Raw genomic sequence first — 22,503 nt, 5'->3', positions numbered from 1 at the left:
TCAAACGGCCAGACCTTTTTTAATGTCGAACACAATTTTGAGGTTTTAAGAGTTAATTTTGTGAATTGTTGATGTTGGTTCGCATGTAAATGGAGAAATCGGAAACCAATTTGGGAGCCTTTAAAAAAGCAAAACAAATTAAAACAAAGTAACAGGATCATTCAACATAACCAATCGTTGCATGAAAAATAGACTTTGCTATAGAAAAGTACTTGTAACCCTGCAGGCATCTACTGTCTAAACATTGCGAAAACCTGTGCAGTCCTCATCAGTGTTGCATGTAAGTAACCTGTGCAGAAGTAACTCTCTTGTTTCTTTTTCCAGGGTAGCCAAAGCGACAAAGATTGCACTGTATGAAACTCCAACAGGTTGGAAGTTTTTTGGAAATTTGATGGATGCAAACAAGCTGTCGCTTTGTGGCGAGGAAAGTTTTGGTACTGGTGAGTTCTGTCGTTTCTTTTTCCAATCCTGTTTTTAATCGGTTTGTATTCACCGCACACAGAGTACACTTTAAAGTGTTAGATGTTAGAGTAACACTGAGAACACACGGTACTAGCGATGGTGCATTTATTTAAATGCCCACATTATTTCCTTTTTTCCCCAAGTATAAACTGTTCATAATAACTTTCAGGCGAAGGCCTTCGGGGTTGTGAGCGATTCCTGTGAGCAGCACTGCCTGCTCGCCGGCCTCGGCAGGAAGCGGGAGGCCCCTGTGCTTGCCTTCGCCTGGATCCTACGGGAATACTTGCACACTGCAGCTCCGACCCAGCTCTGCAACTCTGGTGGTCGGAATAACATTTCTTGTGTTTTCTTTTTACGCAATGAATTTCCCTAGTCGGATGCTGGATTACTGTAATGACCTCCACCCTGGACAGTGGAACTCCATGAAGGATTACGTCTTCAAGTACATCGGAGAGTGTTTTTAGGGTTGGTACGGGACGTTTTATTACGCAATTAAAATATAGACTTATTATCTTAATTTAGATTTGCAAACAACTTAACCACATTGCAGGGTATTGGCGGAGTTATGGGCTGCTCGTTTCCTGGAAAGGAAGAGGAGGCAGTTACTTTTTGATCGATGTCAACAGACTTGGCTGCATAGTTTCCGATGCTGGGCACTGTGTAGCGGAGACTGAAGGACAGATTTATATATATATATATATATATTATTTTTCTTTTTAGCTGAACGCAGCACGTTTTGTCAGTGAGAAGCCAGGTATTACAAGGAGGATAGCTCAGCGGCAACGTGCTCGCCTTGGAAACAAGATGACACGAAGCAACACAGGTTCGATTCCCCGGGTCTGCGTTATAAATACGCAACTAAGAGACATATTCCTTGATGCCCCCGGGCTGTGTGAGCACTTTAAAAATGCAAAAATAAATATTCCCTCTGTGCGATACTGATACATTGCTGGAATGGCCCATGAAGAACATGGAGCAGCATTCACGCAATGACTCGTGCCTCTAAGAGTTTGGCGGTGCAGTAAAAACGATGGTAAATTGGTAATTCCAGTATCACCACTTTACCACTACATTACCGCATCCCCCCAATTCTATGTTTGGAGATAGGGAAGTGGATGTACCTACAGCATTTTGCTGGAGGTCAATACTCTACTTTAACCCCTGAAAATCCTTCTGAGTCCTATGGAAACCCAAAGTGAGGCTTTACTCCACCATAAAGCCACTCGTAATCCCATGGTAATGCCACAGACTGAGTGGCGATAACGATCATCCGGTTTAGAGGTCATTCCACATGGGTTTACAACCAGATTACAGCTAAACTGTTAATGATGGTCCTAGGTGGCATAAATGCATTGACATCATATTGGGGTAGAAAAGAGGATTAACGCCATGGAAAGCCTCCACGTGCACAAAAGTGCATTAAGCGCCATGGAAGACTTGCAGATCTAAATGGCATGTCAGGCATGCACCAGCATAAGATGCACATTAGAAGGCATACAGATGCACGAAGAAGCATCGAAGACTTGGGAACGATTTCCAAGACGGAAATTCTCTTAGTCGGCTTGCATGCATCACTCTTATAGCTGGATGAAGCGTACACCGCTTTCACCATAGACGGCATCTCTATCTGGGAGGTCAAAACTCTGGGCGTCTACCTAGATGGCACCCTGTCCCTCACAAGGCCAGTCAACACTATATCCTCCTCTGCGGCACACCACACCAGGTTAATCCATGCCAGCAGAACCTTTTTGTCCACTGACAGCTGCCACACTATTGTGCACGCACCTCATCCGCTACAGACTGGATTACTGCAATGCCGTCTTTGCAGGCACCTGCTAGCGGAACAACATTTCAGGTAATCCAGAATAATGCACTCAGAGCTGCATTAAACCTCCCGAGGCGGAAAGACATCAGTGGCAAGAGGAAAGGCGCCCTGGCTCCCAATACTCCAGGGCATCACCTTTAAATCTCTAACCATCACCCACAAATGCCTCGCCAACACTGCCCCTAGTTACCTTGCTCAAAGATTATGCAAAGCACAATTACCCAGGCATACCTGACCCTCCCACACTCGCAAACTCACCCGACGATTCAAACAGAAAAGAGCAGGGGGCTCCAGTTTCCTTACAGTAACTTTTGTCATCTTATGCCTGTATGCAATGCATCCCTCCTTGCTCCTCCCGACCGGTTACACCCCTTGTGGTAACTACAACTCTCTACACATTGCCTGTAATATTTGTATTTATCTCTGCCCACCCGGAAATATTTATAAACCTCTGTGAATTCTTGTATATACTGTTTCAATAAGCTGTCTGTTTCATTTGTATATACCCTTCTTGTAATTAATGCCTTTTAAACAGGTATCTTATACCTTACTCTGTTGTAACTAAGCCTTGCATATACTTGTAACTGCTGTGCCCTGTTACCCCTGGGTATGATGCGCATTATAAATAATAAAACAAACAAACATCGCCTTCAAAAATGTAAACCACCCCAGAGTCGAAGATGAGTCCAATCCTACTGGGCTTTTCGGAAACCGCTCAAGACTCTACTATTCACGTAAGACTTTACCACAGTTTATATCCAACTGTCTTCTGTTGCCTATGATCTGAATATATGACTGCAATTTCCTGTAACCAGCACCTTGATGCCCCGGGGCTTAGTGCGCTTAACAAATGCAAAATAAATAAATAAAACATAGTTGCATTGCCAGTCTGCAAGGAAGCCATCCTAGGAAATCAAGTTTTTAAGTATTATTAGTGTTTTTTATGAAGCTTGTTGACAATTTTTCAGACATCTAATTAGATAGACTCGGATCATGCTGAAACTATATATTTTAGGTGAAAGAATATTTAAACTCCTTTCAATTGAAATATTTTACTTCTAAAAACCTCTTAGCAGATGTACTGATGTTTGCCAGAAGCATGACAAAAATAAACATTTAAAAAAACTAGTCTTCCATCCTAGCGAGTTGTAGGGCTTGGGTGGAGTGACTGAAGGGAAAAGCAAAATGATGTGCAGTGCCATAATGGTACTATCTGTCAATAAGAAGGCACCAGCTGGAAAATGTTGTTAGTTCCTGGGCATATAACGTCAAATTCCCATATAATGCCAATCCATGAGTCAAATCTGTTGGCTTTGCCAATGCTTGTTTTTAACAGGGATTTCTTGCATGGGCACACATACTGCCTGTAAATCAGGTGGCTGAAGGCACACTAAGTTCAGACAGTTTTGTTAAGTATGGAGCCGTAGTTTATCTGCCATTACCTTTCAGAAGACTGCTTAAAAAGCAGCGCTTGACTTAGTGATCCAATTGGGGAAGTGTTTCTGGTGGGGATGGGCAGGTAGAGAGTGAGACCGGCATCTGCGACGAGCATGCCCGTGGATGCTCAAGGCGTAGGTAAATAACCAAACGCCCAAAGGCTGCATGTCATTTCTCACATCTCGCCTCTCCATCTTCACTTCCCATGACAATAGTTTCAGCTTGGGTGGCACTGAAAGGCCTAGCTATAATAGCCAAAACTATAAATAGAGAGGTTTTTCTTTTTAAGAAAAAGAGAAACGTGTCAGGATGGGAGACTAATGTATATCAAGTGAGTACCTGTTCTAATGGCGACTAGTGTCCGAGCCTACGGGTCAATCCCTAAATGAAGCTACAAGCTCCTGGCTCGTCAACTCTCAACTATCCCTCAGACGAGTGACCTGGTATGTTTAAATGCCCCAGCCCCTTTGGCCTGTCCTATGTTGAAATGTTCGTGTTTAGGTGTTTTACCAAGGCAAGGCCTGTAGTTGGCCCTCTTGCCGTAGGAGTTCTTTGTTGGATTTTCTCTGCTCAACCATTTGTCAGGCGGCAGCAATTGACATCCCGTCCCCCAAACAGGGGTTTCTCTAGGAGGCAAACGTCTATAGTTGCCACTAGTGGCATTAGATGTGCCAGCAGTATCTGAGCTAGAACACCCTGTAGGTCTTCCCTTCTCAAGGGCTCCTGCCATTCTCTGCACTCCTGCTTGGAGCGGGCTGTCCTGGACCCATTGCAGGTCTAATCTACAATCGGTCTCTCTTGGCATAGCCACCACCTGTTCCGTCGCGTTTTCCTGGCTATTGGGCCTGGCCGAAGGAGGTACTGTTTCTAGCACTTCCTCGAAGTGCAACATAACTAATACTCTGGAATGTCATTGAAACACCCTCCATGAGGACAAGTCTGCCTCTTTGTATAGCTGGGATCTAGTAGCAATTGTCCCAATGAGTTCCCTGTTCAGTTCGTCGGTTATAGGGATTCAAATTCATCAAAATCAAGGGCAGTGGAAGTGACCTCATATACCTGATGTTTACCCAGTTTGTGACCTTCCAGAACCTTTGGCCCTAATAGTAACACAGGAAATGTCATGACAGTTGTTGGTGACCTCCCAGGAAGTGACACCACAAAAGGAAAAAAAAGAATGACATTTAATCGTTAGTAAAATAATTAATGCGAAAGTGGGCAGAAGGCGTTTGTCTTTATCCATATCTACTTTTCGCCCTCGGTACGTAATGGGTGTAGCTATTGTATGCCAAGGGCACGCTGTGAAGAACCATTTTAGACCAGGAACACTGCTTTCTTATACCAGTAAAACTCCCTAATGCCAGTTACTGGCTTTGACGCATTTCACCTGGTGAGGGCTAGCTCAATCTTTTGTTTTTTAGTAAATAAAATGATGCAGGTAATTTGGTTTCTGAAAGGAGAGTGTGGTCTCCTAATTGGACCCCACTTTCATAAATGCTCCATACCATAATTATAGTGCAAACGTTTGCTGAGAGAGTCTGAAGCCTTCAGCACCAGTCTTGCAGTGGCACAGGGCAGGGTCAAAGGTCACATTTGCCTTCCTGATTGCTGCTGGAAGACAGTGACTGCAGGCAGAGGTGGCTTTTCAACTGTTTGCACCGCCTGACACAAATGAGAATTGTGTAACCTAGTTGGCCTAGTGGCAAGTTTAACTTTGACTATAAGCCCTGCTTGGTTGTGTCATGGTGGCTGCTAAGGTCACATGATTATAGAGCCGAAACAATTTGATATCATTGAAGTGTTTGTTCTGTGAGCAGGGATTCAGCTATGAGACGGCTGACATGTATTAGCTACTCGGCCTGGATGGCTCCACAACTGCCATGTGGGACAATGGCCAGGAAGCTGCCTCTTTGATCCTTTTGCAGGAAGGGTAACACCTTTTTCCAGGGCACAGGAACGCTCCCCAGTAGATCCTCTATAATCGTTGCTTCTAAGGCAGCACTGTCATAAAGCCACACTCAAACCTGTCTGCTGACCAATGGAGTCCCTTTGAAGTCGGGAGACCTGGGAAATGGTGGAGTAGCCATAGGGGAGCGTTAGCCTGAGGGAGATCTTCCATTGTCTTGCTACAACTTCATGTCCACCGCCCTACTTCCTGAAGGGCAAGGCACTCTGGTTATGACCATTTTATAAGACCAGAGTGACTTTTAAGTCCCTTTAAACATCTTCCAATGACATATGCTTGAACAATTGGCATTCCGTCTCTTGCCTGAATATCTCTGCTTATCAACTTAGAGTGCAGATCTTTGATGTGAAAGGGCACTCTGGGTTTCTTTTCCAGGGCTTGGTTTGTAGTGTTTTATCTTGACTAGACATTCTTTTTATTTTGGCACCATTGTACTAATGGGGTTGGACTTGCTCTCTCGTCAGCTCACACCCCCCCTGAAGAGCATACCCTGCTCTTAGCCCATGTTACCAAAGAGGTGAAGTAGTGTGAGGCTGATTGAGGGCTATAGCCACTACTTTCTCCTGTACCCCTGCAGAGCAAGTGTCATTTCATCACATTGGTAGCTTCGATCTGTTGAAGGATCCCATGCAATGCATAGTCATGATTTGCTAGATCTTGCCTCGCATGCTAGGCACTGCTAGAATAAGGGAAGTTCAACATCCTATACACAAGTACTGCTATCTCATGCCAGATTAAGCGTCAACTGACTGACCCACAAGTCGAAGTGATTTGATATAGCTGAAGGACATCCTTGATTGTCAGTGCTGATCTCTCATGCCAAGTAAAGACAGACAGGTGATTTTCTTTAAAACACAATGCTGGAGCCTGTGCACCCGACGTGTTCTGTTCCCAAAGTTGGTGAGCAAACCAGCTTGTTTTCTCAATCTAGAATCTTTTCTGGGGCTGATTTCTTTTCTTTTTTTTTTTAAATGTCTTTACTCTCCTGGTTAGACGTGTTAAGATATGAATCGAAATCGGGGCCCACTGCCTCCTTATTCCTAAAACAGATCACCCCCGGCGATGACCTGAGCGGAGGCAGCTGCCTCATCCTTGGTGACCTGCCCAAGCGAGGGCAGAGGCATCTGGAGATTCAACATTTACAGTTCCAAGTGTTCCATCACTTAGCTTTGCCTGACCCTCAGCCTCTCCTCAATTGGTGATATTCGCCTGACTTTCTCATATAACTGGAGGATGCAGTAACAACATTTTAATGTTGTCCAATATCACTTTGACCTCAGTGACCTATTTTGTAGCTGGACCATAATATTGAACTCTGTGTGTGTATTTGGGTTCTTGCTGGAGTGTTAGACCTGATAATAGGAGTTCCTGTTTTTGATCTACCTTTGTATGGGATTCTTCTAATTTCTGAATAGAATATCTTTTTTAAATAATTTTTTACTATGCTGTTCAGACTGTAAAATGCCTCTGGGCTTGTGCAGAGAGATTGTCTCTTGTTCATTACTACTGCTGATCCTACTTTGTCAGCTATTTTGGACACTGTTACTTTGTTTGTACTTTGCGATTTGATTCTTCCAGATCATTCATGGTCAATTTGGGAATTCTGGTTTTGTTTTTACAAATGACTCCATACAGTATATTGTGTATCGACTTTGGACATTTTACTGCCAGGCTGGTACTTCGAGGATTTATTGTACTTGTGTTTTGAAATGTGTGTTTCAGGAACAATATCCATACAATAGGGCTGAACAACTTCCAACCCTGGGTGAGCTCGCTCTCACTCCCCTCAACGGGTTTCAATTCATTCTCATTAGTAATTTGTATTTCTTCATTAAGTAATCCACCATTTTTGTTATAATATTTCCAATATTTCAATTGTTTATTTATTCCTAACCAATCAGTGTTTCAAAATTATTGCCAATGCATTTCGGACATCCGTCCATCATCAGGGCTATCAACACTATTTGTTATCAATCAATGATATTTACAACACCATGACCCATTCCCAATGATTCACCCAAACGTGAAATCGTAAAGTAAATGCATGCACATACCAGGTTAAAGTTGTGTTCCATCATGGCGTTCACATCAATATAACAAGTCAAAAGATACAAAAACATCCATTATAGATCATTGTTAAACCACATTTCACAATATAATATCATAATTTACTTAACGCTTTTCTACCTGTTTGGCTTTTCGTCCCCAGAGTATATATTCACCTCTGTTGCCGGTATCCTTATCTAGCACGTATCCTCTGAAACAGATATTTATATATATGTGTATATAACTACTTCCATATCTGTGGTCCCCCTCCTTCAGTATTCCCACTTAACCTCCTCTTCCGTTGTGCTTACCTCTACTCTCCTACTCTCCGTACGCGACAGCTATTCAAAAAAAGCTGCCGCCACTCGTACTAGCATTTATCAACACTACTCATTCCCGCGCATGCGCGCCGCTGCGTGCAATGCCGTGATGCGTTTCACTAATCTCCTCCGCGCATGCGCGAATGTGTCTTTTCAACACTGTCTATTATTTCACTGAGCTCACTGTTAGGCAGTGGTTAGCTGCCTTACGTCCCACAGGGAAATTAACCCCTGCGGGATATACTGTGAACTCCAACATTAGACACATTATTGCAATTGGCTCCATTATTAAGTAGTGTTAAACTACCTTAAGTTCCACAGCACATAAATTCCAGCATTTTTATCAGTCATGATTTTTCTTTACATTTAACAAATCTTTCTTATGTAGCACACATATTTTTCATCATAGAAAACACATAAAATTCAACTCCTCATTAATGCCCCCTGGTCTCAGGGAGTCAAGTCGGTCGATCCAAAACGATTCCTGTTGATTCAATCTTCTTCCCAAATCCTCAGGAACAATACCATTTTTATAAATTGACTGTAAATATTCGTTTCTGGACGTCAATATAGCTGTCAAATTCCTAGTTGGTATTTGTAGAGGGAAGAGATGTCTTTCCTGACACTCTTGGCTACCAAAGGGGCGATTCATGGGGCTGGGATCGGCTCTGAACCAGTGGGTGATGGGCTCCTGGGACGGCATGGGGAGCATCACCCTGAACATCCTCCCTTGCCCATCATTGCATTGAAAGGACCACAGTTGAGCCAACCCCCTCTCTGATTCTGAATCTCTTTAACCAGACCCAGTCTAAAAACTAGCGAATACACTTGAACCTCCTTTACTGGAGTCCATCAAAATGCCAGAGGTTTCTAATGGTGTCAAAAGGAAGCCAGCAACATGTAGCTTTAAAAGGGGTGCACTATGAACCAGGGAGGCACATGGATACAATGTTGCAAGTTTGCGGCTTTCTGACTGTGGGTTGTACCATGCAGTGAAAATGTCACCAAAGCGTTCACTCTCCGATGAGGCCATTTCACCCATTAACAACATTGATTTAGAATGAGTCTAAACCTCTTAACTAGTGGTTCCACAGCATTTCATCTATATGCTGGAGGGGACAGGAAGCCGAGACTTGGCACAGTCCACACTTGAAAGGGGTCGGAGGGGAGAGAGTACATTCCAAGAGGGCAGATAGTTATATGCCCCCCCTCACCTCCCGAGGCCATCCCACATGTACTCCTGAACAACCAACCACACATACCTGGCCAATTTCAGACCACAGGTGCAGGGGATGAGAAAAGCTTATGAACCCTAGATGCCCCACTTGGCTAGTGTGAGTTGTTGGAAACGGAATTTGGAGTTAGTAGTCAGATGGTGAACTGAGGAGGTCCGAGATGCCCAGGAGTAGAGGGGAGAGCAGGCTGCTGAGTAAGGGTTTGTCTGGTGAAAGTGGTACGGGGAAGGAAGAGGTGGTAAGAATGGAAGGTAAAGCTCGTATTTAGGTTGTGATGTAAGAGGAGGTGAAAATGGCACAGGGATCAAGGAGGTGGTAGCGTGTTGGAGAGAATATTACAGTGGATGATGGCACCCCATCAAGACTGGAGGTGGGAATATAGGGTGACAATATGAGTGCGAAGGTGTGAATTATTTTCCAATTGTTGCCCCCCCTTTTTTTTTTTCTTCAGTTTCATCTTTCCCTGGAAAAGGGAGGTTTTCCAGACTCGTTGGAAATTGGACATGTGCACCCAGTATTAAAAATATAAATAAACCCTGCTTAGATGTGGATTGCCTATCCGCTACTGACTAGTTGCCACACTTCACTTTTTGGGTAAATTCTTAGAGAAAGTGGTTGCCGATCCATGTCTGAAAACCTGGCAGTATATTAATATTACTTTTTTAAATCTAATCTGGTTTTCGAGCAGGGTTCAGCATTGAAACGGCAACGCTGCACAGTCTTGATGTGTTCAAAATCTTGGATGATGGGGGTTCGTGTCGACTGGTACCTTTTTGGACTTGTCCGCAGCGTTCGATACGATTTGATAATTAGGTACTCCTTCAAACTCTTCCACAGCGAAATGAGGTAATTGATGGATAGGTACTGGATTGGATACCCTCTTTTTTAAATAATCAATATCAATTAATATCAAATGTTCGAGTATGGTTCAAAACGGAGTTTTTAAATATTTTCTGAATCCGTCCATTTATTGAATGGTTTCATATTCCAAAATGGTTAGGGGCGTCATCCGATTTTTGACAATTCTGCAAAATCATAGTTTTTTCTTATACCGTCACTTTTTTGTCTCGCATATTAACTTGAAATCAGCGAATTGTTTTCCTTCAGAGCAGTGACATCGTACCTGTCTGCCACACTTTCGTTTGCTGGTGCAATTTTAACTTCTTTCATGTATTGATTTTGGGAATTAACTTTGAATGGGTCTCCCTGAATCTTCATTGGACCCCCCCAGAACTTCGACCATGTGTCAGCAATTTTGAAAGTTTGCACTGGTTTCCTCTCGATCAGAGAATCCATTTTAAACTACTGTGTAGTAATGGTGGAATATTACATGTTAAACACTTCATAGCCTGGACTCTGTCTTAGAGTCCCTAGATTCAAACGTTCAGTGACACGGACGCGGTCCTGCTGTAAAATGTTTGTGCGCTTCCGTCTGATGCCAGATTATTTGAACTTTCAAAGAGTTTTAAAATCTTGGCTATGCAATATTGCTTTTTAACTGATTGGTTTTATCGGTTGTGTCTAGTACAAATTTTGTATTTTTGTATGTAAGGATTGTACAGCATTGTCACATTTGATTTCCTTGTTCGTGCTTTATAAAAATCTAGCAATAAATAAAGGTTAGAATGAAGTACGAGAACTTTGGGGAGGGGTAGTGGGAAGAGGAGATGCCAGAAAGGATTTTGATGGGCGGTACAAGGGAAAAGAAGGAAGCACGAGCACTCTGGAACAGATGATTGAAGAAGGCAAGTCGAAGAGTAACCCCGGAGGGAGCTTAGGAGCTTAGCCAGTGCGTAAACCAGGTAGCCAGCTCCCGAATGTTATGGGGGGCCAGATTGGATCGAAGCTGGATCAAAACTCCTCACCAGTGCCTGGCCCAGCTGACTCGTCTGTGGATGAAGTATACAGCTCACTTAGTCTTTGGGGATCAGGACCCTGGAAGCCGGCCCCAAGCTAGGGTTCAGGATCCTTAAAAGCCCGAAGTGGATGGGGGATGACCAAGCCTCTCCTGGGCATTGCAAGGATTGGGAAGAACTTCTTGGAAACTTCCCGAGCCGCCCTCGGGTCTAGAACATTGACTCATTCTGATAGTCTTTTGAAAACCCCATATTACTTTTAAGCCTGCCAAGATGTTCTTTTCCCCAACGCTTTCCTTTTTGGCATATGTGTGGGTTCCCAAATGGCAGTGTGGGTTCCCAAATGTCAATGTGGGGGGAGAGCTGGCTGCGCTGCACTATGCAGTCTCCGGATACCTGTGCCAATTAAGTAGAGAGAAACTAGTGGGCACTGTAGATCATGAGTGATGGAGCCACTTAAATATGGTGTCACAAAGATGAGGAATTTTGCTCAATGTGTTAGGTCTGCAGCTGGGTTATTTACATTTATATTTTATGACTGCCGCCACACTCCATTACTCTGATGCTGACGATGTAGAGGCACCTTCACTGTGCCACAAGTTGGCGCCTATTTATTTTTCAGCTATTTAGGCCAATGTGGAGGTTTTATTTTTGTGCTCAGTGTAAATGTACCATCTTTCGTCCCTCGTCTATATTTATTTAACATTGTTTGTCAAGTTTCTGTTTTGTCCTTGGCTTTTCACATGTAATTTCATACTCCTTGGTTTTCACACCGCTTTCCAGAATCCATGGTAACGTGAAGTGAAGGCCTTGTATATGCACGAAAACTGTTGCCAACCAAACCTATTTGAATCCTTTTCTCCAGGAAAGACGATGCAAATGCCTTCTTCTATTTGGTCAGGAAGGGAATTGGTGGGCCAGTATACATCAAAAGGCAAGGCCTCGACAAGGACGCCTTTCTTGCATCACCAGGGCTGGGCATTGAAAAAGTAACAGGAAGGCAAAAATATAAAACTCAGTCTTCCGTTGGATGGATCAGATCTCCTACCTATGGATGGGGGCATTGGACGCGACAAACTGGTGTTGTTCCAGTGCACAAATAGCGTTTTATGTTTTTATAACATTCCTTTAGCGTTAACGAGATGCTCCTGGGGCATGCATACAATAAAGGGTTAAATGAAGCCTCATTCTATTACTACTTCACAAGATTTCAAGAGCATTGTTTGTTCAATTTTTAAAAAAATACTTTGTGATTTTATTCCTGGAGATATTTGCATGCAGATGCATGTTGTATTTGGAGTGCGTAAGGGATTTTTGTATCCATTTTCTTTTCTTTAGGACTCCCATTAAGACAGTCTGACAGGAGAAAACAAACTAGGTAATGGCAACCGTACAAGAACAAGCTCTGGAATGAGAGAGTCGGGAAACTGAGATGGTCCCAGGCACAAAAAAGCCCCCCTAAATTTGTGAAATAAGGACGTTTTGTTTAGATGTGGTCATTTGCGTGCAAACCCAGCATCCTGCAGGAATTGGGCCTCTATGCAGTGGTTTAGCATTGAACTGGATAGGCCCAATAAATGATGTTGATCGAAGTGAGCGAGAACGGTCTGGAGTGGTGTTCCACTAGTTTTATTTGTGTTCTTATTTTTCTTTTTTCTGTTTTACCATTCCTCTACTTTTTACGACCACATTCACCATTCTATATAGAGGATTTGTCCATTCATGTCCCTGTCCTAGTGTAAAGTTGTAATAGGAGCCTTATTTACTATTCACTTAGACTATTGCAATGCCCCGGCAGCAACACCTTGTCACATGTTGCACTATGCTTTCGCCTACCCTCTCCCCTGCTGAGACCACAGTTCCACTACTTTTCGGTACACTTCTACCACCGATTGATCTAGAATCTCGAGTAGTAATCTAAAATCGGAATGTATGTATTTCACGCAACACTACTTTGCAATGTAAAAGCAAGGACAATAGCTGTGTAGCTCTAATGTTACTAAAATCTTTTGCATTTTGAACATTGTTGTCACAGAACTCAAACCATTAACTGTGTAAACCTTGCAACCCTTTGCATAACTCCTAAGCATGCCTTATGTCATAAATATGTGTATACATAATTTAAGTGGTAATCCAACCTTTCTACATCCTTGGCAAACCTCTATGATCCGTAATCCTCTTGTATATTCATGGAGCCACTCTCCAGTAAGCACTATGCTGTAGGTGATTTCAATCCGGCACTTCACCCAAGTCAACGCATAGCGTGTAATGCACAACTGAAACCCTTATTTATTTGTGTCTAAAAGTTATTTTATTCTGAACGATGCACCACTTATCTCACGCCCCTCTCTTGGTACTCCCCCCTGGTCACATGGAACCAGGAATCAAGCTGGGTTGCAAAGTTAAAATATTTATTTATTCACAACAGGGTCAGACTGGGACAAGAAATAGGCCCGGTCACCCAAAAAAAAGTGGCCCACCCCTTGCCTCAAAAAGGTGGCCCACCCCTCGCCTCATGACTCTTGACCTCTGATGACATCACCAGAAGTGATGTCATTTGATCCCACCCCAAAGTGACATCCCGGGAAGTGATGAAACACAACCTTTCACCCCTTGACAAAACAGGAAGCAGCATCAAATAGCATCGTTCCTAAGTACATTAAATTACTGTGAATCCAAGCAGACGTCCAAGGCCAAATGATAATGTTATTGCATAGCACTTACGCTTAAGCTTTTTTTTATAGAACAAATATGCATACATTATCACAATATCACCCAAGCTGTGTTGGTACTCATTTATCGACCTAAGAAGGATGAAAGGATTTTTGGAAGAAAAAAAAAAATCTGAACAAAAAAAATAATCTTTTTTCAATTTTATTTTTTCTTCCAAACCGGCCCAGGCATGGCCAGAAACCGGCCCCCATGCCACGGGCCGAAAGGCTGAGGGGCCAATCGACCCCGATTCACAATATAATCACACTGTGTTTAATGAGGATACAATAATCACCAATGGGGTGATGTCACACTAAGCAATCTCTATCACAAGAAGTAATAATGAGCAAAAACAATGCAGCACAGAAATAATACTTTTGCGGGTGTGTTCAAATCAAATAGCAATGTGGTTACTATTTCCCCCTGCACACCACCCCTCAACCCCCCAATATAAATATGAAGAGATAGGAGAGAGAGCAGGTATTCAGTAATGCAGAATTCAAACAAAATGTCAATCCCAATTTCCCTCCAGCAACACAAGAGAGAAACAGAATTGATTGACAAACTGTCAAAAATGGTTTTAAGTTATCTGAGAATGGATTGGGTAAAACACTAAATATGGACTAAATTGCTGAAATTGTTTAAATTCTAATGGGAGCTGCTCTATATGGTTGCAGACAAACACTAGCAATGATTTGATAGTAAGTAGCAATGTGAAAACTTAAAATTGAGGTTGGGTGTAATCAAAAGCTGTTTTACACGTTATAGAAATTTCCTAAAACAAAATTTGCAGCAAACATTTCCGCATGCGGTAATCATGATTGCTGAAGAACTATATGGATTTGGCTATTGTGGATGTTGGCTACAAACAGAAGTTGAAATTCTGTTTCTAGCATGAAAATTGAGAAAGTTATGGACATTTTAGTGGAGGTCGTTTTTTTGTGAGATAGGAATGCACTTTCTAAAGACAAACAGGATTTCTTTACACTAGGGAATGACTATGAATAAGCAAATACTACATGGCAGCACAGCCACTAGATCAGGGCGACTGCCTGCCGAGGAGTTTGCCTTCTTCAGATGAAATATATGAGCGCAAAGATATTTAACAGTACTAGTACAGAAGGAAGATAGTAGGGATAGTATAGAGAGTTCAGGCAATTCAAAAATATTTCTAACAATGCAGGTTCTAGATATAAGAGAGGATGGGTTTAAAACAGGGATTACTATGGACAGTACCTATGCTAGTGACAGTTCTATACAATGGATACCCAGTATATATGTTTTGAACAGACCGTCAGGGATTCTGGACAGTCAAGATTTCTGGACAGGAATTACAACCTCGGTTACTCTCAATAACAGGTCTCTTAGTTTTCAGACATTAGATTTCAGTTGTACAAGTTTAAATCCTTATGATGCAATCTACTGACAGCTGTCATACAGGCGGCCGCTGGTACTGCGCCCAGATTTTGACAGATTTCACAGGCAGACTCATTTTTGCCGTGAATGTTCTGATGACAAATTCAGCTTTTCTGGACATTGTCTGTTCATAATGATTTCTTGAATGAAGTGACTTGTAACACCCAGCAAGGATATTGGATGTTTTATGGTGTTCTGGACTGGCATTCTGCAGTTTCAGCAAGCAAGAAAGATTTGAAAACAAAATTCTGGATTCCTTTAAGCAAAACACTGCTTTTCATGCAGTCTCCATTTTTACTTGTTGTGAAGCCCTGTGACATGTTTCAGGAGTGAGGTCTCCATTCCACCACTGACAACATGCATGGTATATTTGGCAGCCATCTTTTTGCGTTGTAAAGCGCGATTTCCATAGGTTTTGGTGCGCCCAGGGGTTTTACTGCCATTTTGATAATTCTGGCACCATCGGCACACAGTGATGCCGCGGAGCATAAGTGGGTTAATACATCCCACAATGGTTCCCATTTATCCCACACCAAATGTTCCTTCCACTTAATACAAAAGCAATATGCTGCCTATTCCTCCCCCCACCCCAGAACCCCACCATAGGTGAGTCTTTTCCCAGTGTGTCGCAATGTCTAAATTAGCAATTACAAAACCTGTATTGAGCAGTGGTTTAGTAGATCATGACTCTGGATTCTGCCCATGTTACTTGCAAGGCCATAATATGTGCCGCTATCTACCAAACTACCCTGGAGAGTTAACCAATTGCCTCCAATCTTATCTTGCCACCTGCCGCTGTATGATTTTTATTGATCATGCTTGTTTCTGCTGTGTGATCTCATTTATGGATGTTAAAAAAAAAAAATATATATAATACTTTCCGTGTTTTTTGGTATTATGGTCTTCGGTGAAATGTACCACTCTGAAAATTGGCTGGGTACCCCTTTTGAACGAAGCAATGAAGTAAGCTGTTGACCATGGAAATGGGGTTCCGGCCAGCAGGATCCCCACTGGCATAGAAAACGCGGCTTCAGTATTGCCATCCATCGCTTAAGTTTGGTTAAAGGGGTCTCCCGAAGTTGAGGGACAGGTAGGTGCAGCCGGTCCGATAGCACAGCGAGTAGAGCGCTCGCTTTGACATCTGTGCAGAACCTGGTTCGAATCCCGGCAGGGCCAAACTCAGCCTTTCATCCTTCTGAGGTCGATAAATGAGCACCACACACCGTGGGTAATAAGCAGCGCTCAGATACCTGAGGGTTCGTAGCGCTATATAAATGCTAAATCATTATTATTATGAGTGTCAAGCACTCTGTGCTAGGGTAAGAAGCAAACTAGCATGTCTGTGGGGATCCATCATCAGTGAGGCAACAACTCCAACTAAATGTATGCACAAGAGGGAATCTATATAAGCGTCCTTTCTTATATGGAAAGCTGATTACCCTATACACCACCCGGGGAATGGCGGGGACCCTCGTCTTTCGAATGGATCAAGTGGCTGATTTGGATAAGAGCATCATTAAAAGTGAGAACTGTACGGGAAGCCCCAACATAACACTTGTAGGTCTACTGTTTAGGAAGCTCTTCACCATTATACTAAAAGGAAGGATGCGTTGCTTTGCGTGGCAATAATCTGTGAGGCTCAGATGTCACTGGCGCCATTGAGTTGAGCTACTTGACTAAAGGCGTGGGAATTTGGACACTCCTAAAACATGAAAACTATGTGTGGGTGAAGGGGACTGAGTAATCTGGGGCAAATTTCCAGGACCTTATGATTGGTGATTGGCTGTACATGTTAATGAACATGAGTGGCAAAGATGCAAACTAGTTGATTCAATATATAAAGTTAAATTCGGATAAAACCATCCCAGGGTGCATTTAAATACGGTTCAGTGTAGAAAAACCTTCAATATCAACAAAAGTACCCATGTGACAACCAGTGCGACATTAGCAGATGTGTTCACGACAATTCTCTGAGACTGAGTGTTTACTTATGCCTGATTGGGTTAATTTGGATGTCCTCCTGGGGTGAATCCTGGCTAGTCCCAAACCCCAAAGAACAGACAACAGATGTAGGTAAACTGCTTTCTCAGGAGCCACTTCCCCTAAGAAGCAGAAATATGCAGCAAAAGCTTACGCTGCTCTGCGCCCTTTCTTCCTAACAGCATCTACGGTACAAAGGGATGATAGGCTGATATCAACCCGCTCGATGCTCTCCCAATAAAAACACTTCATTCTACATGAGGGTCCAACAAAATGCCTGACCCCATATCCGGTCAAGTTTAGTGTTCACTCTTCATAGATGCTTTCCTCTAATGGTGCTTCTTCTCCCCGAGTGGTTTCTTTCCAACTCTTCCTCTCTCCTGCCTAACGACATGAAGATTCAGGTTACCAAAATGTCTGCAGCAGCATCCATGGATTCCTTGGGTAAATGCACACTCTACACACAGCAATGTCTGGTCCCTGCAAGCACTCAATCTTCGGGCTGTTTCATGTCCGTGGCCACACTGCAACCACCCACTTCCTTTTCCATGCCTCTGACTGACCAGGAGCTACACTGCTTCACACTATTCACTGACATAGTTGCGCACAGTGAGGACATCAGCAGACCATTTTCCATTCCCCTGCTCGGGGCAAAGTATTGCTCCTGGCCTCCCCTGCTTCTCCACACAGCGTTTGATTTGGCTGCTACTGTGCCATGCTATTTTCAGTGTTCACTGAACTGGTCGAAAGCCTTCCTTCTGGGACCTGAGCATATAGTCCTGCTTGCTGTCTGAACAATGCCAAACCCCTAAACCCCACCACAGATACCCCCTTTTCACATTTTTCCTTGGGCCACCGTTTTCCTTGGGCTTTAGTAGAACCATCCGTTCAACTCTGGGTATGTTTCGTGATGGGGCACATTGCTTCTTCAAAACATCTCCTGATAATGTATTAAATTGCTATTGAGAGATTGGTGAGTAGAATACGGAGAGTGGGAATTTTTGGTAGACACCCATTCACCACTCTACTATACTAGGTGTGGGAAGATAATTGGTGAAATATAAGATTTTGTTTTTATTTAAGTAATCCAATTTAAGAGGCCAATTTGTCTTTTGTATATAGTTTTTCCATTCTGGACAGGATTGTGGAGTATTAAACCATGGGATTGTACAATAAATCAGTTTAGAATTAAGGACCATTGAAGGAATACTTTCCAGCGTCTGTCGTCCTAACCAATCCTCAAAGGTTTTTGGTGCCACTTTGGCGTTTGAGTAATAAACAATTAGGCGGGTGGTGGGGTTCATTGGCCGAACACGAGAGGGATGAGGACTGTATAGGAAACTGAGCTGAGAGAAATGTATTATAAGGACTCGAAATAATCATCTGGCACATGGTTCTTATAACGGCCATTATACAAGATGTAATCACTCCATGCAATAATGGGTGAAGGTGTAAAGCACTTTTATCAGGGATGGAAATATATGCATTTTTTCTTGGTTTAAGGCTGTAAAATTATTCGCCAGGATTAAGGTAAGGGGGGACTTCCCCCATTAATGTAAAGTGTGTCCATATTAAAAGGTTGTTCTGTACTATGGGCCATCAAATGGGCCTGATCGAAGAAGCATGGTGGCAATAAGTGAGCCCTGCCCCTGAACTAAAATGCTGTTGCTCATATTTTCTTTGTCTGCAAATCAAAGGGTTGTAGCCTGGCGACAGTGTGGACTCATCTGCTCATTCTTAAGATTCATTAAATTGAGTGCTGTGTAATTGGAGAACAATAACTAGCTTCCATGCTATGCTATGAAGAAACTGAGGCGGAAGACACTACAATAAAAACAAGTTATGATCCTCCTCTTTGCATATAGGGTCTCAAAGATTGATATTAAACCTTTCTTTCAAAATTGCAATCAACTCCTGGAGCATTTAGTGCCAATCCAGAGTGGTCTTGGATAATATGACTTGGGAGGCTTGGTTTAGCTTGTAATGCAGTTTAGTACTTGAAAGCTGTCTGACTTATTTCTTTCCACCTTTTAGGCTCTGATCATATTCGTGAAAAGGATGGGCTCTGGGCTGTCCTTGCCTGGTTGTCAATCGTTGCTAACCGCAAACAAAGCCTTGAGGATATTCTGAAAGACCACTGGCAGAAGTACGGGCGGAATTTCTTTACCAGGTAAGGTCTTCATTGGTTCTTAATCAAAACGACCCTACATGATTTTACAGAGCAGTATGGCTGTTACCAGGATTTCTTATGCTTTTCCCAATGTTGGTAAATCAATACGAGTTTTAGATTTGACTAAATCTTTCTATTCTGTGCTCATGGGCAAGTGATGTGGGGTTCTCCACCAGCCAATAGAAAAGCATCCGCTCGCATGAAGTCATCAACGAGCTTTGTTTGCTTATAAGGTGAAGGGTCTGGATGCTGACCAAAAGGCAGGTGTCCCTTAAAAGGTAGTCTGAATGACACCATTACAAAACCTCTTTAAAGGAAAGACTACCTTCTTTGAAATCGTGGAAGCGGTCAGTCATTCCAGGGTTATTTTTATGCAAAGCATTTGGATGTCCCCTGAAACTATGCACCAGTTGTCAAAAAGTATGGGCTCTTAAATGGACGGGGACAGATTCACTTAGGTGTAACAGTGATAGATTTACAACCAGTCCTAGGTGTACTTCTGACTGTAAAATGGTGTTTGTACAGACTCTGGGCAGGGCTACTGTTGGATATCCAGTTTAAGTTGCACCCGATTCGCAAAAATGTCCTCCTTGCCTCCAGCATTGCTGGTCTGACATGTTCTGCCCTTATGACTGTGAGAACTTCCTCCATATCAGAGGAAGAAAATTGGCATTTTATAAAAACTATCTTCTAAAAAATAACAATTAAGATCTGTATGCTACATAGCCTACTTACTCTACACATTCTGCACACACGTGCATTCATTTTTACGCCTTTCTGTGAACACCTAGAGCAGGGTTGTCTGGTCCTCGAGGGCTGGAATCCAGATGGGTTTTCAGGATATCCCTCATTAACATTTATGGGAAAATGTGCATACATTTAGAATGATTGTGTGCAAATGTATCTCTTGAATTTTAATGAAGGGGTATCCTGAAAACGTGGAATGGATCCTCGTGGCCTGGAGTTGGACAAACCTGACCTAGAGATTGCAGTGGCAGCATCACATGTTTATACATTTTATAAGTCGTGTTTTAACTACTGTGAATGCATGAAAGTAAAGCACTGGAGTGTACCTATGTTACCGACCGCACACTCCGAACTCCCAGACACACCCCTGGTAAAGCCTTGATTTACCTGTTCCTCTTCCTATTTTCGCATGAGTAAGGTTACACACTTCTCAAACCTTTCTTCAAATGTATATCCGCTCCACAGCATACTATTTTGCATTAATTTCTGGTGTGACTACTAAATACTTTTTTTTAAATAGGAAGAGCTTGTGCAAGTTACGACAGTTTGTGTGTGGCTTTCCTTCATCATTTCCTCAAAACCCAGTGTCATCGTTATGCACTCGCAGAACACTACATTTTAGTGTTGTACAGGGGGTGAGGGGGAAGTGAGGTAAGGAGGATGGGGTACATTTTTTTAAACCTATAATGTATTAAGTGCCTTAATGCAGCTTCTGTGCATTTTGTGGTCTGTTTACCAATGGTGGTAATTTCAATTACCTCCACCGGTAATCCAGGAAATCTGCACTATTGCAGGAATACTGCCATTATGGTGGTGACTGATGCAGATTCACTGAGATTCTGCTGCTGGTATTTCACTGAATCAACATCTTATTAAAACAAATCATTTTCTATACTCATTTTGAGCATTGAAATGGATTTTGTACACATTAGGATCATATCGCTACTATGCAATTTTTGTAATTCACAAACTGATCCTATTTGACCCTCATCATAGTCTCTTTTCACCCCCTTAATGTGTCTCCATAGGAAGTGGTTTCCCCCGAGTGCTATGCTTACCCTGTGTGTAGGAATGTCCCATCAAAAAAATATCAGGGGTGTCTGCATAATTTGTAGAGGTATCTCCAAGCAGTGTTGAAAGCAGCGCTTGACTACTGTCAGTGTTCCCTTGTAACACCGCCAGCAGTAAATATGGCAGGTTTGAAATAGGGTGGGTGCTAAATCAAATGGTATTTGTATAATCCTACTACCTGAGTGTTAATACCATAGCTATATTGAGGGCCATAATGTCTTATACCCCCCCCCACCTCCTGCTGTAATGAGATAATGTATCCCTGCCCTCCGTTTACTTGGCCTCAGCTGCCACCCCACTCAAACGCACTCTGTATCTTCTTACTTCAAAATGAATGATCATTGTATACCTCTTCTCTTTAGATGTGCCACCACTCTAGGTTCGTTTTCCGTGTAGTGTAGATCTCGCCGCAGAGGAAATCAAATGACTTGGACAGTTTGAGCGAGGGAGCCTGAGAATTAGAGTGCCCATGGAAGATTTTGCTTCAGCGAATTACCAACCCAGAACAAGAAAAAACCGAAGATAAAAAAAATTAGTGTTCTACCACCCCAATTTCTGCCCTGTACAGGGGCACCAGCAATCAAATGGGACACATGGAATGAAGCTTTTCAGGACTATAGTCTGGCAATTCATGGACCATCCTTCAGCATGAAAAGGAAAAGGGCCCTACTCATGCACTGCTTGGGCTTAAAAGGGGGTAAACTACTTAAAAGCCTCCCAGATCTCTGCCCCATTGCCAGTTGAGTAGGACCGGACACTGGAGGCAAGTTGGGGCCGGCTGGAGTCCCTCAATAACTATGAAACTGTCATTGAAAAAAATAAAATGGGGCCTACATTTTGAAAATAAATCGCATTCTTTACTTAAAAGTCATTATTTTAGCATGTGTGAGCAAGGAGTAGGAGTTAGCGGAGGCCTTTCTTCACTGGTTTGAGTGAATTCGCAAACAAATGCAATTTTGGGGAGTTTGCCAATGAACATGAGCAGTATCGGTTGTTGAAGCTAATGGAGCCTAAAATTAGGGAGGAAATATGGAGCAAAGGGGACACCACTCAGGAGAATGTAATTGAGATTGCATCATGTGTTGTGGTTCATGTTCTTTGTAATGTGTAAAGGAATTTGAAAAAAAGGGACACAAAGGGTGCGGTCAACAAGTAGTGAGAAATGGGAGAAGGGCACGGGGGAGGTAGGGGGTCTTAGTCCTCCAAAAGAAATCTGAGGTGATAATAGAGAGAAGAGAGTGACTGGGTCAGAGATGGGTC

The 22,503-nt window shown here is 42.8% G+C and overlaps 1 protein-coding gene across 2 annotated transcripts in view; it reads left to right on the top strand.

The window, feature by feature from the left end:
- PGM1 (phosphoglucomutase 1) overlaps positions 1 to 22,503 on the top strand; it is a 332,168-nt gene that overhangs the window by 263,603 nt on the left and 46,062 nt on the right. For both annotated transcript variants that reach the window (XM_069642004.1, XM_069642003.1), the window contains exons 7-8: positions 325 to 440; positions 19,290 to 19,425. In XM_069642004.1, the coding sequence (XP_069498105.1) occupies positions 325 to 440; positions 19,290 to 19,425 (252 nt within the window). The remainder of the gene's footprint in view (positions 1 to 324; positions 441 to 19,289; positions 19,426 to 22,503) is intronic.

The sequence above is a fragment of the Ambystoma mexicanum genome, chromosome 1q (assembly GCF_040938575.1).
Source record: "Ambystoma mexicanum isolate Mex_15411 chromosome 1q, UKY_AmexF1_1, whole genome shotgun sequence".
Classification (NCBI taxonomy): domain Eukaryota; kingdom Metazoa; phylum Chordata; class Amphibia; order Caudata; family Ambystomatidae; genus Ambystoma; species Ambystoma mexicanum.
Note: the sequence above shows the minus strand (reverse complement) of the source record. Positions and strands in the feature narration are given on the sequence as shown.